Source organism: Temnothorax nylanderi, unplaced genomic scaffold, assembly GCF_030848795.1.
Source record: "Temnothorax nylanderi isolate EJ_2023f unplaced genomic scaffold, tnyl_v1.0 TNYL_tig0041_pilon, whole genome shotgun sequence".
In the NCBI taxonomy this organism is placed as follows: Eukaryota; Metazoa; Arthropoda; class Insecta; order Hymenoptera; family Formicidae; genus Temnothorax; species Temnothorax nylanderi.
Genome location: NW_027249103.1, coordinates 185288 through 206249, shown reverse-complemented (window position 1 = coordinate 206249; position 20962 = coordinate 185288). Strand labels below are relative to the sequence as shown.

General features: G+C 35.0%; 1 protein-coding gene across 4 annotated transcripts in view; it reads right to left on the bottom strand.

Moving 5' to 3' along the window:
* The window catches only part of LOC139771521 (pikachurin), a 103385-nt gene that overhangs the window by 9359 nt on the left and 73064 nt on the right, over positions 1-20962 (bottom strand). For all 4 annotated transcript variants that reach the window (XM_071704349.1, XM_071704351.1, XM_071704352.1 and 1 more), the window contains exons 8-14: positions 20470-20656; positions 16252-16391; positions 8300-8523; positions 2838-3087; positions 1976-2271; positions 877-1122; positions 79-182 (exon numbers count right to left, since the gene is read on the bottom strand). In XM_071704349.1, coding sequence (XP_071560450.1) covers positions 79-182; positions 877-1122; positions 1976-2271; positions 2838-3087; positions 8300-8523; positions 16252-16391; positions 20470-20656 — 1447 coding nt within the window. The remainder of the gene's footprint in view (positions 1-78; positions 183-876; positions 1123-1975; positions 2272-2837; positions 3088-8299; positions 8524-16251; positions 16392-20469; positions 20657-20962) is intronic.

Genomic DNA, 20962 nt, shown 5'->3' with positions numbered 1-20962 from the left:
GCAGTTCGTGTTTCAAGATTACGAGTAAAATTAGATCTATGTGATAAGGTAGTAACGATATAAAATTTGATTATTTACCAACGTAAAGACCGGTATCGGTGTTCAGTTGTCTTAGTTGCCCCGGAGAAGATGCCGAGACACCAGTACCACTATCTACTACGAGAGATGCCCATTGCTCGTTTCTAGAAAAAGTCAATGTTATTCATTGGCTCTATGACCCATTTCGAACATAAACATTTTTTTTTCTCCGGTTTTAATAAAAAGTAATTTGCTTTGGAAAGAGGTAGACATCACAAGTATTTTTTATTCGCTTTTGGCAAAATATACGACAGTGCAGATTAATACATGAATGCGCGTTTATAAAAATATTCTTTCTTCATGAAATTTCATGGAAATAGTACCATTTTAAATGGTAGCCTCAAGCCACGCGGCTATATGAAAAATGGGAAATAGAACAACATTTGCATGCAATATTCTACTCGCATATATAGAAACTACGAGTTTCCCGACTAACAATTTTTTTAACGAATTTATTTCCATTTTTATTTAATTAAAATTGAATGATTCTAGAATAACATAGGTTTTTCATTTTTAATATTAATTATTTTTTAAGAAATAAATTTCTAATGAAATCTATAGTCCATCTAAATATGCGTGTATTTTATTTCGTCTTTTGTTAACGAAACACGTCAAGTGATCGTAAAAATAATAATTATTTTCTCTATATTTATAAAGACATTGTAATGTGTCTCTTAATGTCTCCTTCTTTACATATTGATCAATATATAAAGGGATATTAAATAAATAAATATGAAAATAGGCGCGCAAGCGGAAGGAAGGGTTGGGTAACGAAGCGCATAAAGCGTTTATTCTCACCTAACGGCCCTGATACGATGCCATAGATCGTCATCCAGTCGCGTGAGATTATACCGCAGCACGGCTTCCCCGGAACCCAAATTATACGCGAGAGTGAGATAACCGTGATCCAAGCCGAGGGCGAGGAAGTCGTCGTTCTCGTCCCTTTGTTCTTGAGGATCCGACTGGCGGCCGCTCCACAGCAGCAGGCCGCTGCTGCTGCTTGCGCGGAATCTCATATTGATGTCTACCCTATAGCTGATTATCCTGCAAACATCGACAAGAGCGTGTTAACAGTAAATCAAAAAAGGAATCGTGACGAGCACGACCACGCGCGCATATATGAGAAAAGATCAATCAAGAAAAGAAATAATTCAACTTATATCAATATCTATTTTAATTATTTATCCTCAGATCGTTCACTTGTCACTTGTGCGTGGCGCGAACGCTCGATAAACTAACACAGCGTTATTAAATCAGGTCAAGGAGCGATTGTGTAGTGCAACGTGTAACGCTGTTTACCGCCCCACTCGCCTTTCAAACGCTGACGACATGTCGCTTTGACATTTACCGAACTTTTGCGTGCTGCTGATTATTTCACGCTTGCATAAATAAAGTGCTAATAGACGAATCAACTGGATTTTTAAATTACAAAAATGTGTCGCCAACACATCACTGAAATCATGAGGGTAGAAAATGTGTCAGTTCATGAATACGCTCGTGCAGAGAGTCATGTATCATGAATAATTTTGAACATAATGACAAATATTGCAAAAATAGGAAGTGACTTTTCTGCTATCCGAAAAAAAAGATCTAAGGTAAACTCTGGTAAGATGGCCATACAGGAATCTTGGCCAACTCATGTTCATTCGATATTTCATGGCGAACTAGATTGAAAGAACATAGGTTGGCCATCTTTCCTCTATGGCCATCTTACCCGAGTTTATCCTATTCATTTCGGTGTTTATTCGAAATTCCCGGAAAATAGATAATGATTGTAATATAATTCTAAAAGTTTTGATTTTATAATTAAATTCAATCGGTTAACGTTTCCAAAGTGCAGGGTTATCAGAACTACTTGTTATTGATGTTTGCATCTCATTATTTTTGTATAGAGCACCTTTTCATCGTGTCGGCGTCATTATAATGTAAGTAGCTCTCGCTGCCGGTGAAGCTGGGTACAGCCCTCTCGTATCTCACGGACGGAATGGCATTGCTGCTAATTCTCGCCGGTGGCGGGACCAACGGCGTATAATCATCCGGTGCGGGACAAGGGTGCGGTACCCCTGGACGGCACCGGCAGGTAAATCGTTCGCGAAGAGGCCGGCATTCCGCATCGCCGCATGGCCTGGCCTCGCACGCGTGCCCACAATTTCCTACGTTCACCCCGCCTAACGCCTCGGCTAGAATACCCACCTACGACAAGAATTATAGTAGTTATAATGTTATAAACAATAATAATAATAATATAAACGGCACTAATAATATTTGGTCAAAATAATACGAGAAAGAAACCGAATTTATTTTTATATTAATTTTTTTTATATTAGAGAATTTTATATTAGAGAGCCAATTTTCTTTATAGAGATATTGTAATCTCAATATTTCTTGTAGAAAATGAAATTAGATGGTTCTTTTAACTTCGGAGAACTTAATTTAATTTCTAGACTTTATTTTATTTATTATTTATTTCAATTTGAATCTTTTATTAAATTGTTATACTATTATTTTTATTTGCTTTCTGTTACTAGTAATTCCCTAAACTTATAATTATACGTTAGGTTTACTTCACGTCTATTTTATCTCGATCTACTTTTATAAAATGCCAGAAACGACGATAAAGATCTAAATCCAAGTGATTGAAGTAGGACTTTCAATATCTTATCTACCAGACCAGCGAGGCTCAAACTCCGAGGTATTCCGACGGTAGCATTATCTACCGCGCAACTTCGGAGCAGCCTGTATAATCCCGGTGTTCTTACCTCGCGATTATTCAGCACGATCGTCTGAATGCAACCGACGAAGCTGGCCGTAGTTTTCATCTTCGGCGAGTACATGTCGGAGGACGGCGCGCCGCCCAAATAGAGGTTCAGCGGCAAGGATAATTGCGTGAACGCTCCGGGCGCCAGGATTTCCTGGGCCGGGTCGTCCTCAACTTCTAGGGATGCCAAACGACCTGTCCTGGAGACCCGAACTTCGACCCATTCGCCAAGACGAACCGGATTTTCGCTTCTGAAACGATAATGCAGATAATGCAACGTCATTAACTTTTGAAGGGCCGCGGCCGGGTGATATTTTGACATAGAAATCTGAAAATTTTATTACATAAAGAAAAGAACGTTTCCTAATTAGTGGATACGAATCTATACATGTGAGTTATACATTATGTTTCATGAGTAAAGTGCAATCTCCTATTCTGGTGATTTGTTTTTTTAGGTCATTTTGAATCTAGAAGTGAATTGAGGTAACCAAATAATCACAATAAAGTGGCATTTAAAAAAAGCATAAAAATATTACTTTTTTACTGTAATTGAAAAAAAAAACATATATATATATATAACTTTTAAAAATATTAATAAAAATATTTTTTATTAAAAATTTTTTTCTAGTGTTTTCTATAGAAAGCTTTGCATTTAATGGGCTTTTAATACTCTTCTGATAGAAGACTGCGTTTCAAATAAAAAGAAATAATTTAGTTATTTTTTCAGAATTTAAATCATAAATATATCTTTATTTATGTAGAATAACGAATTTAGTATTTAAAAGAATCTCGTCTCTTTTCTTTTGCAATGTTAACTTTAATGTATATTAAAGAATACAGCACGCGAAAAATCTCTGCGAAAACAGATAATATTTTCGAAAGCTAACGCGGTTGATCTCTTTCTTTTGCTGTTCTACGAACTCTATCTGCTATCGGACCTTCGAGAGCCGATCTTTCTCCTTGTTCGATTCTTCTCCGAATATTACGTGGCCCAATCACACATCAACACGCCTAGGAGTTTTAGGAGACGCGCGATTAGTAGTCGCGTGAAAACAATATCAAGTCCTTTTGTGATAATCACAAGTCACGGCCGAAAGTAAAATATAAACATGACTAGACACATTATGACAAAGCACATTAAACGCGAGATCAACATGATACATTAAACAAAGAAGATTATTTCTACATTTATTTATGTATATTTCTCGTAAATTAATTTCTTTGTTACTATTTCTAGTAAGCGTATTTTATTCTAATCTTCTTCGTTGTAAGAGTTCTGAACAGGAAAATGAAGTAGGTATAGCATGAAAGACGATATGATCCTTCTAACTTGGCAAAGTATGACATAAAGTTCTTGAAGAATATCCGAAGTTGGAAAAGAGAGACGATATTATTTTTTTACGGATTTTTCGAACAATTTAATTTTTTTTTTTTAATAAAGCTTCGTATGAGAACAAATTTATATTTCTTATATCTTCTGTTTATGCTTTTACAAAAAAAAATCAATCTCCCTGTGATTTTACGTACACTTTACGAGATATGTCTATTGTATTTTTACATTGCGCCTCTTCCACTGAAAACCTAACGCTGGAAAACATTCCGCCCGGAGCAACAGTTGTACTTTCCATGAAATAAAGCTCTCGCAAAAACACGTTATAGCGGGAAAAAAGTAGAACGGGACTTCCGCATTGAAAAATTGAAACGGCACCTTTTGTCGCGGTGTCCGTGCGAAGCAATTAACACGGTCCGCTCTCCTCCGCCACGTCTACAATTATAATCGACGTTAACTCGATATTGACGGACGCTCCATCGATTTGATTTCGCAACGACGCCCGGGAGGCCGCGCCAGCTAGTCAGCCAGGCGGCCTGGAGTTTTCCTCCAAGCGGACACAGAAACGAAAATTCGCGCACGTACCGCGGAAACTTTACGCGCACGGCCACAAAGTCGGATCATTTAATTTGAATTTTGCGAGGAAAGTCGGCGCGTGTTCCGTAGACAATGGATTCTCAGGATTCTCTCTTGTAGGCGGGGAACCGGCACTCCTTTCCCGAGGGGATTCGACAGAAGAAATTCTTGCATAATTAATGTCGAATCAGGAGAAAAGGACAGGGGCGGGTAAAGAAGGGAGAGAGGGAGGAAGTTCATGGGATCGGGAAGTAAATTGCTAATTAATAAAGGAACGAGATGGAGTCGGAAATTTTCATATTGGACTTTTCGTCCGGCGCTATTATGATAAAAGATACGGCGCGCTTGGAACTTCGAGTTACCTCGCTTGTTAACTGCTTCTTTTTTTTTCCAGACACGGACGGGTTTAAATATCTTTGTTTAATGGCGCACGTAATAATGCACGTTTTTTTACGTCGGAGTTTTTTTTGTAGCGGTCGCTTTTTATTTAGCGGAAAGGAGATGTTTTTTCGCGTAAGATTTATATATTATCTAGCAGACTGAATTATAAATACCATATAAATGTTTCTGCACGGCTAAGAAATTGTTATTTGAATATTTGATATTACAAATAAAACAACCAACACCCAAATATACATGCTTGTCCTTAGCTTTTGATTCTGATTAAGTTTTGATATTACATTACATGTCATGAATTTATTCATAACACGGCAAAAATATAATGAATTATATTACGTTAATATAATTATATTACGTACAAAGAATATTTCGATATTGTCACACTAATATTTAACAAAATATTCTTTAACTCAAAATCAATATTTTTTTTATCAAGACATTAATAATAATTTTTATTTTATTATCTTTCAAGTGATCTTTTTTTATAATTTAAATCTTCTTATTTAATTTTGAGAAAATTCTATTTTTTTTGTAGACTTGCAATTTGAAACTGGAAGTTAACATGTTGTTAAGATTTAATAAGACATATGTTGTTGAGTTACTCAAATTTAATCTTGAAAATTGTAAACTTGCGACATAATCTCTCCTGATATTTTCACAAAAAAATCGATTAGAAGTTAGATGACAGAATAAATTATGTAAAAATATGTACCCAATAAATATATACATGTATATATGATATATTACAAAATTTGTTTAATAGCATAAACAAATTAATAAACAGCTATAGGAGTCAGGCGCGGTACGTGGTGCCCAAGTAAAGAAATTAATAGTTACAGAAGTAACGAATTACAATGTATGTAATATACATATACATATATTCCAACTTAATAAACTGCGCGCCGATTATTTGTCGGACTTGCATAATAGCATAAATACATATAACAACAAATTTAACGCAATATTTGTATCTTTTTTGGATTATCGATTTATTTAAAATTTTATTCGATTGTGAAGCCTAGATGGATATTCCAATATTCAGATTTTATTCAATGGAATTAAAAGTAGTTTACTAGTTGAGCTATCAAAATGCGAATGCGAAGTATTTCGCAAATTTGTTTTCAGGAGTATATTCTTGAATAATTTTATATTAATAATGCAAACAATCATGTGTTATGTTCGTTTAACTAATTGCATTTCTCATTTCAAATTTAAAATTTGATAGAAAAGAATCTTAAGTAATGAAAACTGAAATTTTATAAAATACTAGTTTTCTAAATATTCCTTTATATTTAGTTTTTGTTTGAAGTTGACTCCCATGAATACAATATTCAAATGAAGAAATCAATATAGTCATAATCATTCCAATTATTTGTGGCGATCATGATGCAGAGAGATGTACGCTATTCTAATGAGCCGAAGATCCGGGTTCATCCGACTAAAAATCGTCGATTTTTATTCGATCGCCACCTCTCGAAAGGCAATGGTGTGCAAATCGCCGAGAGTATCTTGCCCAGAAAGGGATGACGCCGTGGTTCTTTGTGAGCGCGGATGATTAGTAACTGAAGGATCTCCTCGATTGGATTCCGGCTGATTCCGGCTTTCATCCCACATATGTGTTACTGCACTATTATCACTGTCATTGCATTGCTCTTCAAAGAAGCTTGAAGCAATCTTGTTAATTTTCTATCTCGGAAACAGGTGTTACAGGAGGACGTTTAAAAAAAGGCCACAATAATTTGTCATTATAGAATAAACTCGGGTAAGATGACCATATAGAGGAAAAATGGCCAACCTATATGTTCTTTCAATCTAGCTCGCCATGAAACATCGAATGAACATGGGTTAGCCATCCTTCCTCTATGGCCTGGACATTGATAAGATACCCGAGTCTACTCTACACTTTACATTTAATACTTGAGTACGTAACATATTATAATTAAATATATATTTCCGTGACTTAAATGTGACTCACTCAATTATTACTAAACATAAAGTGTATAATGAAAAGTTATTGTCGCCTTTTTTCAAACGTTCTCCTATAGCTCCTGTCTGTTGTGCTCTTTTCCAACCACCAAGATCCATTATATTTAGGTAATCCATTATATTTAATTGCGAAATTTGTATTGTACCATCCAAGTCAGCGCTAGAGTCTCGACTTTCAATCGTCTGCAATGTACTACTTTTGTTGTGACTTTCAAGTTTGCGGTACACGTAGGTTATTTTATGTAATAATCCTCTTGACAAACATTCTCTTGGCAATTTGTAATCTTTTCTGGATAATTTACAAATACCTGACCATTCATGTATGGGGTCTACTTGAAAAAAATATTTACGAGATATTTACATTTGATTTAGATACATTCTCATAAATGATACTTATAATACTATACCTATCAGCCTTAAAGAAAAGAATCCTTCTCAACGAGAAATCTTTTTAATTTTAAAAGTATGACAAGTCTTTTTCATCTTTAATTTTGACCAATACTAAAAAATATAATAACTCGATTTAAATTATTAGAAACACTTGTTTGCAGTAATTACCCACGGGAATATATGTAACTGTCGGCTTTGACCGATTTTACTTAATCATTTTATTTGTTGTTCGTTATTACGACGAATTAAATCAAACAATCCGATTAGCATTAGCGCTTATTATTGTGTGTTTATCGCAAAATATTATCTCAAAAAATGATAATCAATATTAAAAAATGTAATAGCCCGAATGCAACCGTTTGTTAAATATTCCTGACGTTTATCCAAGAGAACAGTCACAGCCATGGAACAATTTTACTTAACAATAATCTCATTTGTCGTTAATTAATGCAACGAATTAAATCAACTTGAATAATCAGCATTAAGGTACATTAAAAATTCCCTCTTCGCAAAACAGTAGCGGAAAAAAAGCCCGAGTGTTTTGCGTATACGATATCGATCGCGTATCGGTTTAATTATCTTGATGATGCATATGCAAACGGTGCAATTAGCGCCCCGTTGCCGAGGGACGCTGCGCTGCGCGGTATGAGTAACAATGTCTATCGCGAAACGAACAGCTCCGAGGGTGGATTGTCACTTCGAGCTATAACTGTTCGTTGCGCGCTCGGCGCTGCTCGGCGCGGAACCGTTCGCAGAAACTTCGTCGAGGGCCATCGGCTTACCTCAAAGTGGCAGGTCCTGTTCCGAGGTCGAAGGTGAACTGCACGTGGCCCGAGGAGAGATAGAGAGCAATAAAGTCACCGGTCGCGTCGCTGTGATGGCCGTTGTAGAGTATCACGCCGTCCGGCGCGGTCGGTTTTAACGTGACGGACAATTCCAGCCACGACAGCGACGTGTCCGCCAATCCCGGATAACGTAGGTAAGAGGATCCGTTGAAGGATGGAACCTGCGGGAATAAAACACCGTTGCGGTCTGAGATTGCATGGAAATGTCGTTACCGGGCAAATGCATTCCCGTTTTTGCCTCCCACCCTTAATCGCCTGCCATTGGTGGGAGACTGGCGAACGTGTCGCATATGTTACGTTTCGTGCCTTTTATAAGCGGTAGTGGACTGGCATAAAAAAAAATATAAAATGTCCTCTATGTTTGGCAAACTATTTATCTTCGATCAATCTGCGCTTGATTTTTTTTGTCACTGATAAATCGAGAGAGATCAAATGTTGCAAGTTTTCAGCATTTAACATGAAATATCTGCGTTTTACTCTCATAAAAATTAATAAATCTAAACTAAAGTCCCTCTAGAATTAAATTAAGTTTATACCTTTGAAGCATACGATTTAAGAAAAACTCTTTGTATGATTTACAATTGAAGAACAATTTGTTGCAATCGACGCTTTTGTAAAAAAAATTAATCAAATTAATCAAGGATTTAAAAAATGGCTCAGTATGTCTGGAAATACCTTATATATCAACGTGGAATTCGTGGTATTACACACACACACACACACACACACACACACAGACTGAAGAATTTCATTTCTCACATATGGAAGTGTGAGCGATTTTTTTTAGAAAATTAAATTTTAAATTAAATTTAATTTAAAAGACAGCGGAAGAAAGAATATAAAATATAAAGAACATATTATAGGAAGTTAAAGGATAAGCATGTATAATATCTTCCTATTTTCTTAATTAAATTTGGAGATATGATGTTAATAGAGATTTCTTGTGATAATGTTTTAGAAAGGAAATGCTAATATCATACGAACTCGCGTGTACTTACTGTAAATGATAATGTAAGTTTAAGGAGGAAATTGCCGTGATAATTCATAACTGAGAACGTCTTCCCTGGGAACGTGAGACCTTAACGTTTATCGTATTCTTAAGCGTTATATTCCAAAAGGAACTATTATATTATAATAGCAAAACTCTATCCATAAATTAAATATGTATTATAAAAGAAAAGAAGAAACATTTTAGAAACTAATATAGAAAGAACATTTTAATTAATTCAAAATAATTTTATTTTAACTTATTATGAATATATATTATATTTTATTTGGAAGAAATGGAAGAAAGATGAGCGAATTAATAAGCATTTCTTCAAACAATATTCAAACAAATATCAACAGTATGAATAAATATCATATTATAGACATAGATTAATTATTGTCGTATTAATAATTAATTAATTAATTTTCTGCTGTGTTAATATATTATTTGTTCAATTAATTTGATATACGTCTTCTAGAAATTAAATTATTCTTCTTATTCTATATTTTATATTATATTTATTAAAGATATACTTATTACATAAGAAAGAACAGTTCTTGTATTATCTCGAAAGTGCTTCTTTTCTTTCGTTGCTGTGTTTAAAATCATTTTTCCTGCAGTTTATTGCAGATACTTGTCCCTTTATTCGTAACAATTTTAAAATTGTGACAGATTTAAGCAATATATTTCTTGTTATTACAAACGCACATGTTCGCTCTCTCACATACGCGTACACACACACACATATGTTTCTCTTGCGGCAACTGTAATAACTCTTCTCGTCGTCAAGCATAAAGTAGAGAAACTCCCGGAACAGCTGCTGTTATTTAATTTACGGTCGGCGCGGGATTTTGTGCTTTTCGTAAATCGGAATGCAAATATGTTGTATGTCACTGTCTCGGATAATCCTTAATATAGCTACATTCACCAAGTGCCTTAAGAGCAGGAAGAGGTCGAAGCGGGTTGTTTCCGTCTTAATGAGTCTGGCTGATAATTGTTTGTACGTCAGTTACCTCTCAAGATAAAATGCAAAACGTAAACGCGCAGGATCCTTCGAATTATAATACCTTGACGTTTAGCGAAACTCAGATGGAAAACAATGTATACGCCATGAATTTTGTGCTAGAATTTATCTTAAAATTTTTTTATCTTATCTTATTTTATCTTTTTTACCTTTAGATACATCATTAAACGTGAGACCGAGTGATATAATTTCCTCGTATGGACGTGAACTGTTATTCTAATTTGATTTTTATACCCTTCATATCTTTTATCTGATCGAAATGAACATATAAAAGTGTGCTAAGCTAAGTTTAAAGAAGAAAGAAAGCTGGAACGTGGATTATTCTTTTCCGTGATCTTAAATATTGAGCCGGAATGATAAATTTCTCAATGGCATATTGAACAAGTAGAAAAGTTTAACACGTCTCTTTCTTCAAGTTATTTAATTATAAATATGTTCGTAAGTATACGATTCGTGCGAGAGAGACTCAGGTATAAATAGGTATCTCAAAGATTATCTTGTAGAAATATATATATATATTTGTTTATTCTCAAAATAAGAATTTTATTTGATTTTTGAAAGAAAGGATCTAAAATATTGAGCTGGAACGATAAGTTCTCAATGAAATATTGAACTAGAAGAACAAAAGCGGAAAAGCTCGACATGTCTTCTTCTTGATAGTTATTTAATTATAAATATGTTCGTAAGTATATGATTCGTGCAAGAGACCCTGATATAAATATCTCAAGAATTGTCTTGTAAAATAAATAAGCGTTTATATTATATTTATTCATTCTCAAAATGAGAATTTTATTTGATTTTTGAAAGAAAAAAATATAGTATTCTTTTAAAATATAGTTTACTTTAAATTAGTTATGAAATAAAGTTTTATATCATTGTTTCGCTCTCAAAAATTCACCTTCTCTTATTTAATTGAAAACTATTTACTTCTCTGTATTTATATCAAGGAAACATCATAGCTATATGAACAAATTATTTATTATACATTATAAATTACATTACGAATATCATTTTCTGTCTGTCTTTTCATTTTGCTTGGCACTTATTCAATTTCTTCGCTCGGACGCTCAAAGATCCTTTAGTGTACTTTTCATCGAGTCGTCCAGGGGGATGGTGAAAAATTCGAAAAATCAAAGGAACGAAAGCGCGCGCACGGTCCCTTCAAAGTACGGCGCGCAAGAGGGGCGTAAATTAATTACAACAAAACGGAAGGAATCCTGACAGCGCCGTTAAATCGGACGGGATATGCTCCTTTAAGAAATTTCCAGTCATCCCGTACGACGCCTATGTGCTCGTTTGCCTCTTTTTCCTTTTCCTGCTACGTAAAAGCTACGTCCCGGTGATAAGGAGCTCCCACGAGAGAGCCAGGAGCGAAGTAACCTTGTATTATGCGAAAGACCAGCAACTCGTAAGATCCCTCGTGGAACATCCTTTCTCACCGCTTACGACATCGTCCTTCTGTTCGGCTTATGTCCTCCTCATGTTCACGGCCGTTTGCGGCGGGCAAAGACCGTTGATAGGTTTACGAATTTTTTACGAGACAGTTTTGAACTTTGAAATGCCCTATTGCATTATCGAGTACGTGTGGCCGCACGTATACGCGTCGGGTATTACAAACGTCATTGAAACTAAATATTGTTTTACCACCGAACGACCGTTCGATCTTTGAGGGTAACGCTTTGCTGATTCTATTGATTTTGTTGTGTTGCGAAAAATGCTTTTGCGTTACATTTATGTTTAGCACATTAAAATCTTAATTACGTGTTTTTATATCTATTTTTAATATATATTTTAGATTTATTTTATGATAAATAATATATTTTAAGTTGAAATGACAATTATATTGTGTAATTTATTTGATTATAAATAATAATACTTTTAATTTATGTAATCACAATTCAAAGAATTTTATGCTTTCAATAATACTATTAAAAATATAATCAAAGAGATCACATTATGTCGCATACACATTGGTGTACGTTAATATTACTTATTATTATTAAATTTATTGCTCAATAATAAAATAAAGTGTGACATATATCATTTCATTTTATTATTGGGACATAAATTCAATATAGAAGTGTCATAAAAGAGAGTAATAAATAAAGACGTAAAGAACAACTACAGCTACGAAGTTTCCAAAAATCGATAATGGAATATTTTATGACATCTTTATGGCACATTTTTTTAATATAAAAAGAGTTATTTATATTTCTTTTTCTGACCAACATAATTTTATGCTTACAAAACGTAATGTATCCTTCTCTTGAACATGTAATTTCCGGAAAAGCTTTTCACGTTCCTTCGCTTTAGTGCCGAAACCACTTTGTTCAAATAGCATATGAATAGAAAGAAGGTTGTAATTTTCAAAAAGTTACATCTATAGATTCAAAATTGCACTTTTTAAACATTTCTAATAAAAGATACTATACACATTGATGGATCGTTTTTTTCCACTCGTCAAGTGTGTGAAAATTCAAGTAAAGTAAAATTGCATAATAAAAGCGTTAGATTTTTTAATATTACATATCTGTCTAAGATCCAATGGATAAATTTTAAAAAATTCTATATCTTGGCAACTACTTGTTTATCTCTACAAAATCTAATAGCGCAGAATACATGCTTAATTTCATCTTTTACATTCCGACAAGGAAATTCGTCAGCTATTTCGTTACGTTTGACTGGAAGAAACATATTCCAAAAGATCCAATAAAACGTGTCGCGCGCATTCCTTACGAAAGCACGTCGTTCTAGCTGTTTAGTTTTACTTCGACATTATAGCGTTTTATTTCGACATTCGGCGGCATCTTTCAACGGATGTGGCAAAAATGGTCGTCGCCGTAAATTACGACGATATTCCGACGACATTTGGTTATTGCGGCTATATCTCTTCCGCTTGTACGTTAATGGAATTAAACTCGGGAACGGTCGGGCGAGACCAAAGTTCGAAAACGAGTTTCGAGTTTGAAGTGATACTCGTTAACTCGAGCCCTTTATGGTCGTTTCTCGAGCTAGTTTATGTTCTGATTTCGAGATCGGAAACGCAGTAATCCTGCGAAGGATACATCCCTTTACCGACTCTCGCAGTTCCTGCGCGCAGTTTGCAATGCAAAGAATAAAAGTTACATTAGCTTTTAATATGCCGTTTCATCATGAACAAAACATAACATGAAATTATTATTTAAAAGCCTTGCAGAATTTCAATTTAAGTCATTGCTTGCAAAAATTAACTGCAATTTATTTGTCAAATATATGCAATACAAAGCTAAGTAATATGTCCAACTTTGAAAACATCAAATAGCATTCTTTAATGTTGAAGTAATTTTCAATTTGCAATCCTTTACATTTGCCGAGGACAGTTTGATTGGCTCCCAGAAAATTAAGCTTAGCGCAACCGTCACTGATATTGAGGCCGAAGTACTGAGCCGTCACTGATGCATGTGAATGAATCTTTATAGCTCGGCACTTGGTGTCATTCCGCTTCGTGCCGGAAGTAATATCGGTCGCACGCCGATACCAATTTCATCATATCGGAGCACGAATATGCTACCCCGCCGCTTTCCGCCATTGCCATAATCGATATCGTATATATAACCGCGCATAATCCGCGAGAAACCGTGCACACGCGCGGGCGAACCACATACGGTGACTTCCGGCGAGTGCGGCAGCGTTCGCTCCATTAAGCCAACTGATATAAATCGCGAGGATTTCAATACACATCGTTCGGTCTAACATATTTTTGCATGCATATTATATATGCGTATGCATATATTATATCGATGCGCGAATTACGTCCGTCTATTCGTTTAAGCCGCCTCGTTAACGGCGCGGATGTTAATTACTCGTAGCCAACCGCTTATTGCGCGGATAAACGCGTCATTTGCGAAGCGGGCGGACACGATCGATTTTCGTATGCCGCGTCGCATTTTGTGACAATGCATTAACACAGCGGAATAATGCATATACAAGGGACGCCGCTTTTTAATACTAAACGAAATAGAGTGGCCACCGTATTTTACGCGAAAACGATGAGACAATTGTAATAATGTGAACTATTTTAATACTGTGAGCATTGCTGTAAATTTTTTATAGATTTTTGTGAACTCAAATCTCTTTTTCCAAGCAATTTAAAATCATATATGTATACCTTTTCGAGCAAGAAAAAGTAGGAGACCAAAAGGTCAAAAAGAACTGCTTATAAGACATTGTGAAAGAATTAAATTTTCTTTCTTCATTCACGATAGATTTGAATTTAATCTAGAAAGAGATAGCTGATGCTTAAGTCAAGCTTATTCGATTCACGCTGTCGATGCAATCGAGTCTTAGATTAAAGTAAGCCGCGTATAATCCATCAAATCTCGTAACGTGACGGCATAACAACGTCATGTCTGATATGATGCAAACACTGTTCGCTGCCTGTATTCGCAAGTGTAGATGCAATACCATTCCCATTGCATGTATATGGAAGCGTTCTATGTAAATTACATATATACAATAGTCGGGTGCACATGTGTTTTTCGAAAAACAGATATTTTAAAAGCCGAAGTTACACATATTGAAATGCTTCTAATTGATCACGCGGGTATGAACAATCGAAAAAATATATTAATTTTTAGATCTGAAAATAATTTGGCATTTAGAAAAATAAATTTCTGTCTTCGAATCAAGAGACACGGTAGTGTCTCGCGCCAAGTACACGCGGAGCGAGACCGACCGTGACTCTTTTACACTTTTACGCGACGCGACGATTTGCGAGTACTCGAGATGTTGAGATCTCGATAACGAGTGAACGAATTTAATTATTACGCCGCGTACGATTGATGAGCTCCTAAGTAGATCCGATGTGTCAGCGAAATTTTATACATGTGTTAGATGCCATGGGAATATTATAATGGAATAGTAAAACGAACGTGCCAAACTAAACGATGTTACTATAATTTTCGCGTTAAAAACTACGGATTCGCGGACTGGTGCAATTCATAATTTAAAATATTCAATAAATGCTGTTATTGAACCTCGTCTTTGAAAGATTATCTTTCAATATCTTATTTTCAATCTTCTATCAAATTTTACATCATTTTATTATGTAAAAGCTATTTTAAAAATTGGAGGAAGGAAATACACGTTAAGTCTTAATTGAAAACATGAACCGTGTTAGATGAAAACTTTAGCCGACTGAAAATAGATTGCAGTGAACATTATTAGCATGCGAACGGCGCCTTGCAATATTTGTTTGTAGAATCCGAAGGTTACTAAACGTGGACTTGAGATCACAAACGTCTATATATTTACGACAGTAACAAGTTTAATTGGTGAACCATAACAATTTATTATGCAATTGCTTTCCATTTGCAAAATGAGAAGAAATCCATTTTCTAATACTGCCTTATCTGTCTATAACTTATCCTATAATTACTAAATTTATTTAGAAACGTGACTATTATAAGATTTAGTTTTCATCTATTCTTGGTAACCTTTAACGGAGATAAACCTTAATTTAAGTACGTTAGTATGAATGTGTGCTAAGATATAACTGCTTCGTAACAAAAACGTTACGTAAAACAAATTCACGCAATATAAAAATGTGTGTTTTATGTGTGTACTTATCTACAAAAATATAAAAATTGTCAGAATAAATTAGAAAGAAACCGTATGGTTAACCAATTATTTATAATGAACTGTTTTGCTGTTCTTATGGCAAGTGATTTGCTAATGGTTTCATCGACTATGCTAAATTAATTGCAGCATAATGCTGCAATTTTGCGTAGTCAACGAAGAGATACTTCGGAACTTTGTATTATCAGCAGGTTTCGTTCTCATTTATATAGGCTTGGTGATTGTTCATGCTTATAATTCCTTCGAAATTGATTCAGTTACCTGCAGGTCCACTCGGGTCTCGCAGAGATCGCCCGTGTAGCCGAGCGGGCAGAGACAGACAGCCGTGTCGCCTCCGGTTGTCAGGCATTTTCCACCGTGAGAACACGGCACCTTACTGCACCTGTCGGCCGTGCACTCCTCTGGAACGACAATAAATCAGGCGATTTAATAAAAGTTCCGGCGGAGTGCGAAATCAAGAGTTACACGAGTGAGAATCGGATCGAGGCCGACTCGATTCGACTCGACTCGACTCGAATCGACTCGACTCGACACGAGAGATTCGACTGCGCGCGAGATAAAACCAATAAAATCACTCGCGCCTCGACAGGCCGTCGCGTCCGATTTATCGGAGTGGAGAAGTATCAATCTCTTCCGCCTCATCGTATTTTCGACGATATCATTTAGCGTGTGCGCGCGAGCATTGACGGGGAATTTTTTTGCGCGCGCCCGCGACGTCGACCATCACGATATAACACTCGATATTGAGCTTTACGACGTGACGGAACAACCGATCGGAAATATGCGATTCTCCGCCCCCCCTCCCCCGTTGCGAGATATATATTTAACGTTATATGCTTTTTTATATCACTAATTTTTGCTGATATTTCCGTGAAACCGCAAACTTGTGCTATCACATTGCAGATTATTACTTGTAACCGGACTCCTTTAAGTTATTATACACGTTACACAAAATAGCTTACAAAAGTAGAAAAAATTTAGAGTCAATTTTGATCTTTTAACTAGCAGATTTAATAAATAATAATTAGAAATGTATTGATTACCTATTATTTATAATTCTAATAATTTTTTTTTCTAATCGTCTTCATTTTTATTTTAATTTATAGTTATTTATTATATTATTATAAATATTTTTTTAATATTTATTTGTTATTGGTTTTATGTAGAGAAAAAGCTCGGTAAACTGAAAGAAAGATTAACACTGGACTAAAATCATTCTTATAAAGATAAAGATCTGAATCGGAACGCCTGAGAAAAGATCGAACCAGTATCGATCTCACAATAATGAATGACCCGAACGATTTTTACTTTCTGCTGGTTCCGCGAGTGCTCGAACTCTGCAGGCCGAAGTTTTCCAATCTAAATGGTGTTATCTTTTCATGGGTTTCCCCATACGGCAAACGTAGACCCAATCGGAAAGTAACGCAGAACTTTCGATTTAACCCGTCTCATCTATCTCGTGCGAGGTACCATTTGTAACAAACCGATAGTCGCAGATCGAAAATAACAGCAAAATAATAATGGAATAATCTTGATGTTAAAGAGATTGTACGTTATTTTGCATACATTAAATAAAACGTTAATATTTTTCACATATTCCGATTTATAATATAGTATAACAGAAATAATAAGTTTTCTATTGGAATAATTTTTCAATTTTTGTACAGTTTTCTGCAATATAGTTTCCGATATCATTGTCTGTTATTTTTTTTAAATTTTATGTTTTAAGATATAATAATTGCAATAGAAATAATAATTAATTATGAGCATATCTTATATAAATGCATGTAAAGTGTAAACCGTACACGATTGAATTAAATATCTGTATTAATTATATACAATGTTTACACGCATTAATATACGAACTGTAAATAAAAACGGGTTTCAATTCGGCAATTGGTACTTCGTAAATTTACATAATAATGCCTCGATTGATATCGATTAATCTTTGATAATTAATGCTACACGCTGATAAAGACCGTACTCCATGCGTGCGATATATTTGATTAACCGTACATAACCGATTATGCTCGCGGATGCGTTTCATCCGATTTTAATGTACTACATCCGTATGGTATTGTGTACATTATGTACACGCGGAAACACTAAATCTGCTCCAAGGAAGGAAACCTATAATACTTGTATCAGTAGTATATAGCTTTTGCAGGCAAAGTATAAAATATGAACGCTTCGCATATACATTATAAGATTAAATGAGATTATTCATGCAAAATGCAAAATGCGTTTTTGCTTTAGTTTAAAACAAACTTTTACTTGTACCTTCCGCTAAGAGCATTTTCGCTTCGCTGTTATTTATATTCTGTTATATCATGTTTACCAACATTAATATCGTATCTGTCGCACGATTGGGTTAGTTCGGATATGTCTGACTACATATATCTAAATAATGTTCCGTATCTACATATTACAAACACGCTCGATATTACAAAATAGAGATATAACATTTGGTTGGCTGCGCCGCGCCGCGCCGTGATATAAATACCCAGACAGATGTCCATTACTCAGAGCTAATTAATGCGACATATAAAGCAGCTGTTGCATAGTCGGACCTACACGACTTCGCCCAAATGTTGACAATTAATTACCGACACTCCGGTAATGATAACGATAATTACTCGCGATAATCACAGTCTTGGTTAACGCAGCGATTTCGCTGACGAAAAAGACTGTCGATCTCACGATCGTATCATTTCCGATGCACAATTAAACAGGAAATCCCTGTTATTCAAACATCGCAGTTTCGGATTTTTTTTTAACAAGAAAAATTCGATAATCTGTAAATCCATGAAAAACGATAACTACGCGGATGTAGTAGTTCAGTCTATTCGAGTATTATTTTTCACTGCGGATATACCAAAACGGTATAGCAACCATTCAAATATAGAACAAATTGTTTGAATCTGTTCTATTATCTTCGAGTTGTTAAAGATATCGAAAGGAATTAAATAAATAGTGTTATTAGTTTTGATGGCTTATTAAACAATATGTAATAGCTATTCGGAAAAGGTTAATTTCACTTTTTGTAAATAAAAGATAGTATTTTTCTGCATTTGGCCATATATATTTTTTAAACATATTAAAGAAACATAAAATTAGTCGTTAAAATGTTTGTTCCCCTTTAAGTTATTTAACTAAGAATTAGAATTAAATGACCTTATATTTACGGTCGTTTAAATTTGTAACAAATTTTGTTTCACTATCTCTTTTAGTTAGTTTTTCATCTTTACTGCCTCTTTTTTAGCTAACTTGTTACTACGTCTTCGATCTACTTTATCGCCCTTGTGAATTTTTATTATTTTGAAAGAAATTCGAGTGTTTTAACAATTTAGATCTAAATAGTTATTTTTACGATGCTGTTTTTGTTTTAAAAACAAAAAAATGTGATCTAATACCGATGAAATTTCAACACTGATATGACGAGTATGCTATTCAGCCGTTATGTATTGAATCCATTTAAATTGAATATATAATTATCTTTGCAGAGTGGAAAAGCTTGTTCATGCATTTTTCTCATAAACAATCGACATAAGCAAACGCAACTCGTATAACAGTGCAACGCGAATTTCCTCCTAATAAATCACTAGTTGAAAAAAGGAAAAAGCGACGTTTAATACGAGACTGGTACATCATTTATTATCATGCAAACAACGAAATAATAAAGGTGGCTCGTGCGCGCCCGTGTGCAGAGATTTATTATTATTATTATTTATTCTCCGTTGCGCGACAGCTGTAAAGTTGACGTAGAACCAGAGCTGAAATATTTGAAACAATTAATAACTATGAACTCTAATTAGCCGCCTTGCATCTACGACATGATCGGTCGGAATGCGACAGAATGCTACCGGGTGGCCGAATTAACAGCTATATCGGCAAACGGACAACAGGTGTCACATGAATTTAGTTGGCAAATCCTCCGACGCCCGCTCGATTTAACTCCGAATATATTCTTCGTGTTTTTTTTTTCGTTGCTGGAAATGGATTCCCCAAGTAGCTCAAATCTCCGTACGCGTATATCGGTACTTTACTGGTTGAGGAACATAATTGTAACTAGTTGAACCATTACATTGCACAACGTTGAGTTGTTAGTTAAAATGCAACATTAAATTTAAAAACTTATAATAACTATAATACTATATATAAATACTAATACTCTATATATAAATACTAATAATCTATTAATATATATTTTACTATGTTGCCATTTTCGTGCTTTAAACTTTCATAAATTCCGTGAAAATTATTATGACCATGTTATATGTAATCGTCAGAATGATTAAAAGTGTTTTAGAATCGTGATATTATATAGGCATAAAAATAAATACAATACCAACATAGAATTGTCGCCGAAACTACTTCAGTCCCTGTTCGAAACCGATCACAACAGAGTACGACGATTAGGAAACTTCGACTCGGCGAAATGCCGAAACCGGATGCTACGCCGCGATATGCTGTACTCACCGATGTCGAATCCATTCGCGGCGTCGCCCTGCGGGGCCAATGGGAAGCGATAATGATGCTCGTTCGCTTCCAAATGCCGGATGCAGCCCTTAAATCCAGTCCTTACCGGAAGTCGCTCCAAACCGGTCGTGTTTCCGGGTCCGCCGACGAAGAGTGGCTCGCGGAACGTAATTCTCGAGAACAAGCCCTGCAATTGAAGTCGGAATTCTCTAGTTATACATACGTAGTTACAGTGTAACGCACGAACCGGCGCAATTGCATGGTTGCCTGATTAATGCATGAAATTGTTCCATTCGGCGTACAAGTTCAGCGCTATTTCCTATGTCTTTGTACATTTTTGTGACAACAATAATAACAGTATAAAAATTATCTCGAAATATTTTAATCATATTTAAGTGTATAATAAAATAAAATAATTCTATAGATAAAAAAATAGTTTGACTATAAATAAATTTAATTTCTTATAGAGATTTTATGTTTAAAAGAATTTTAT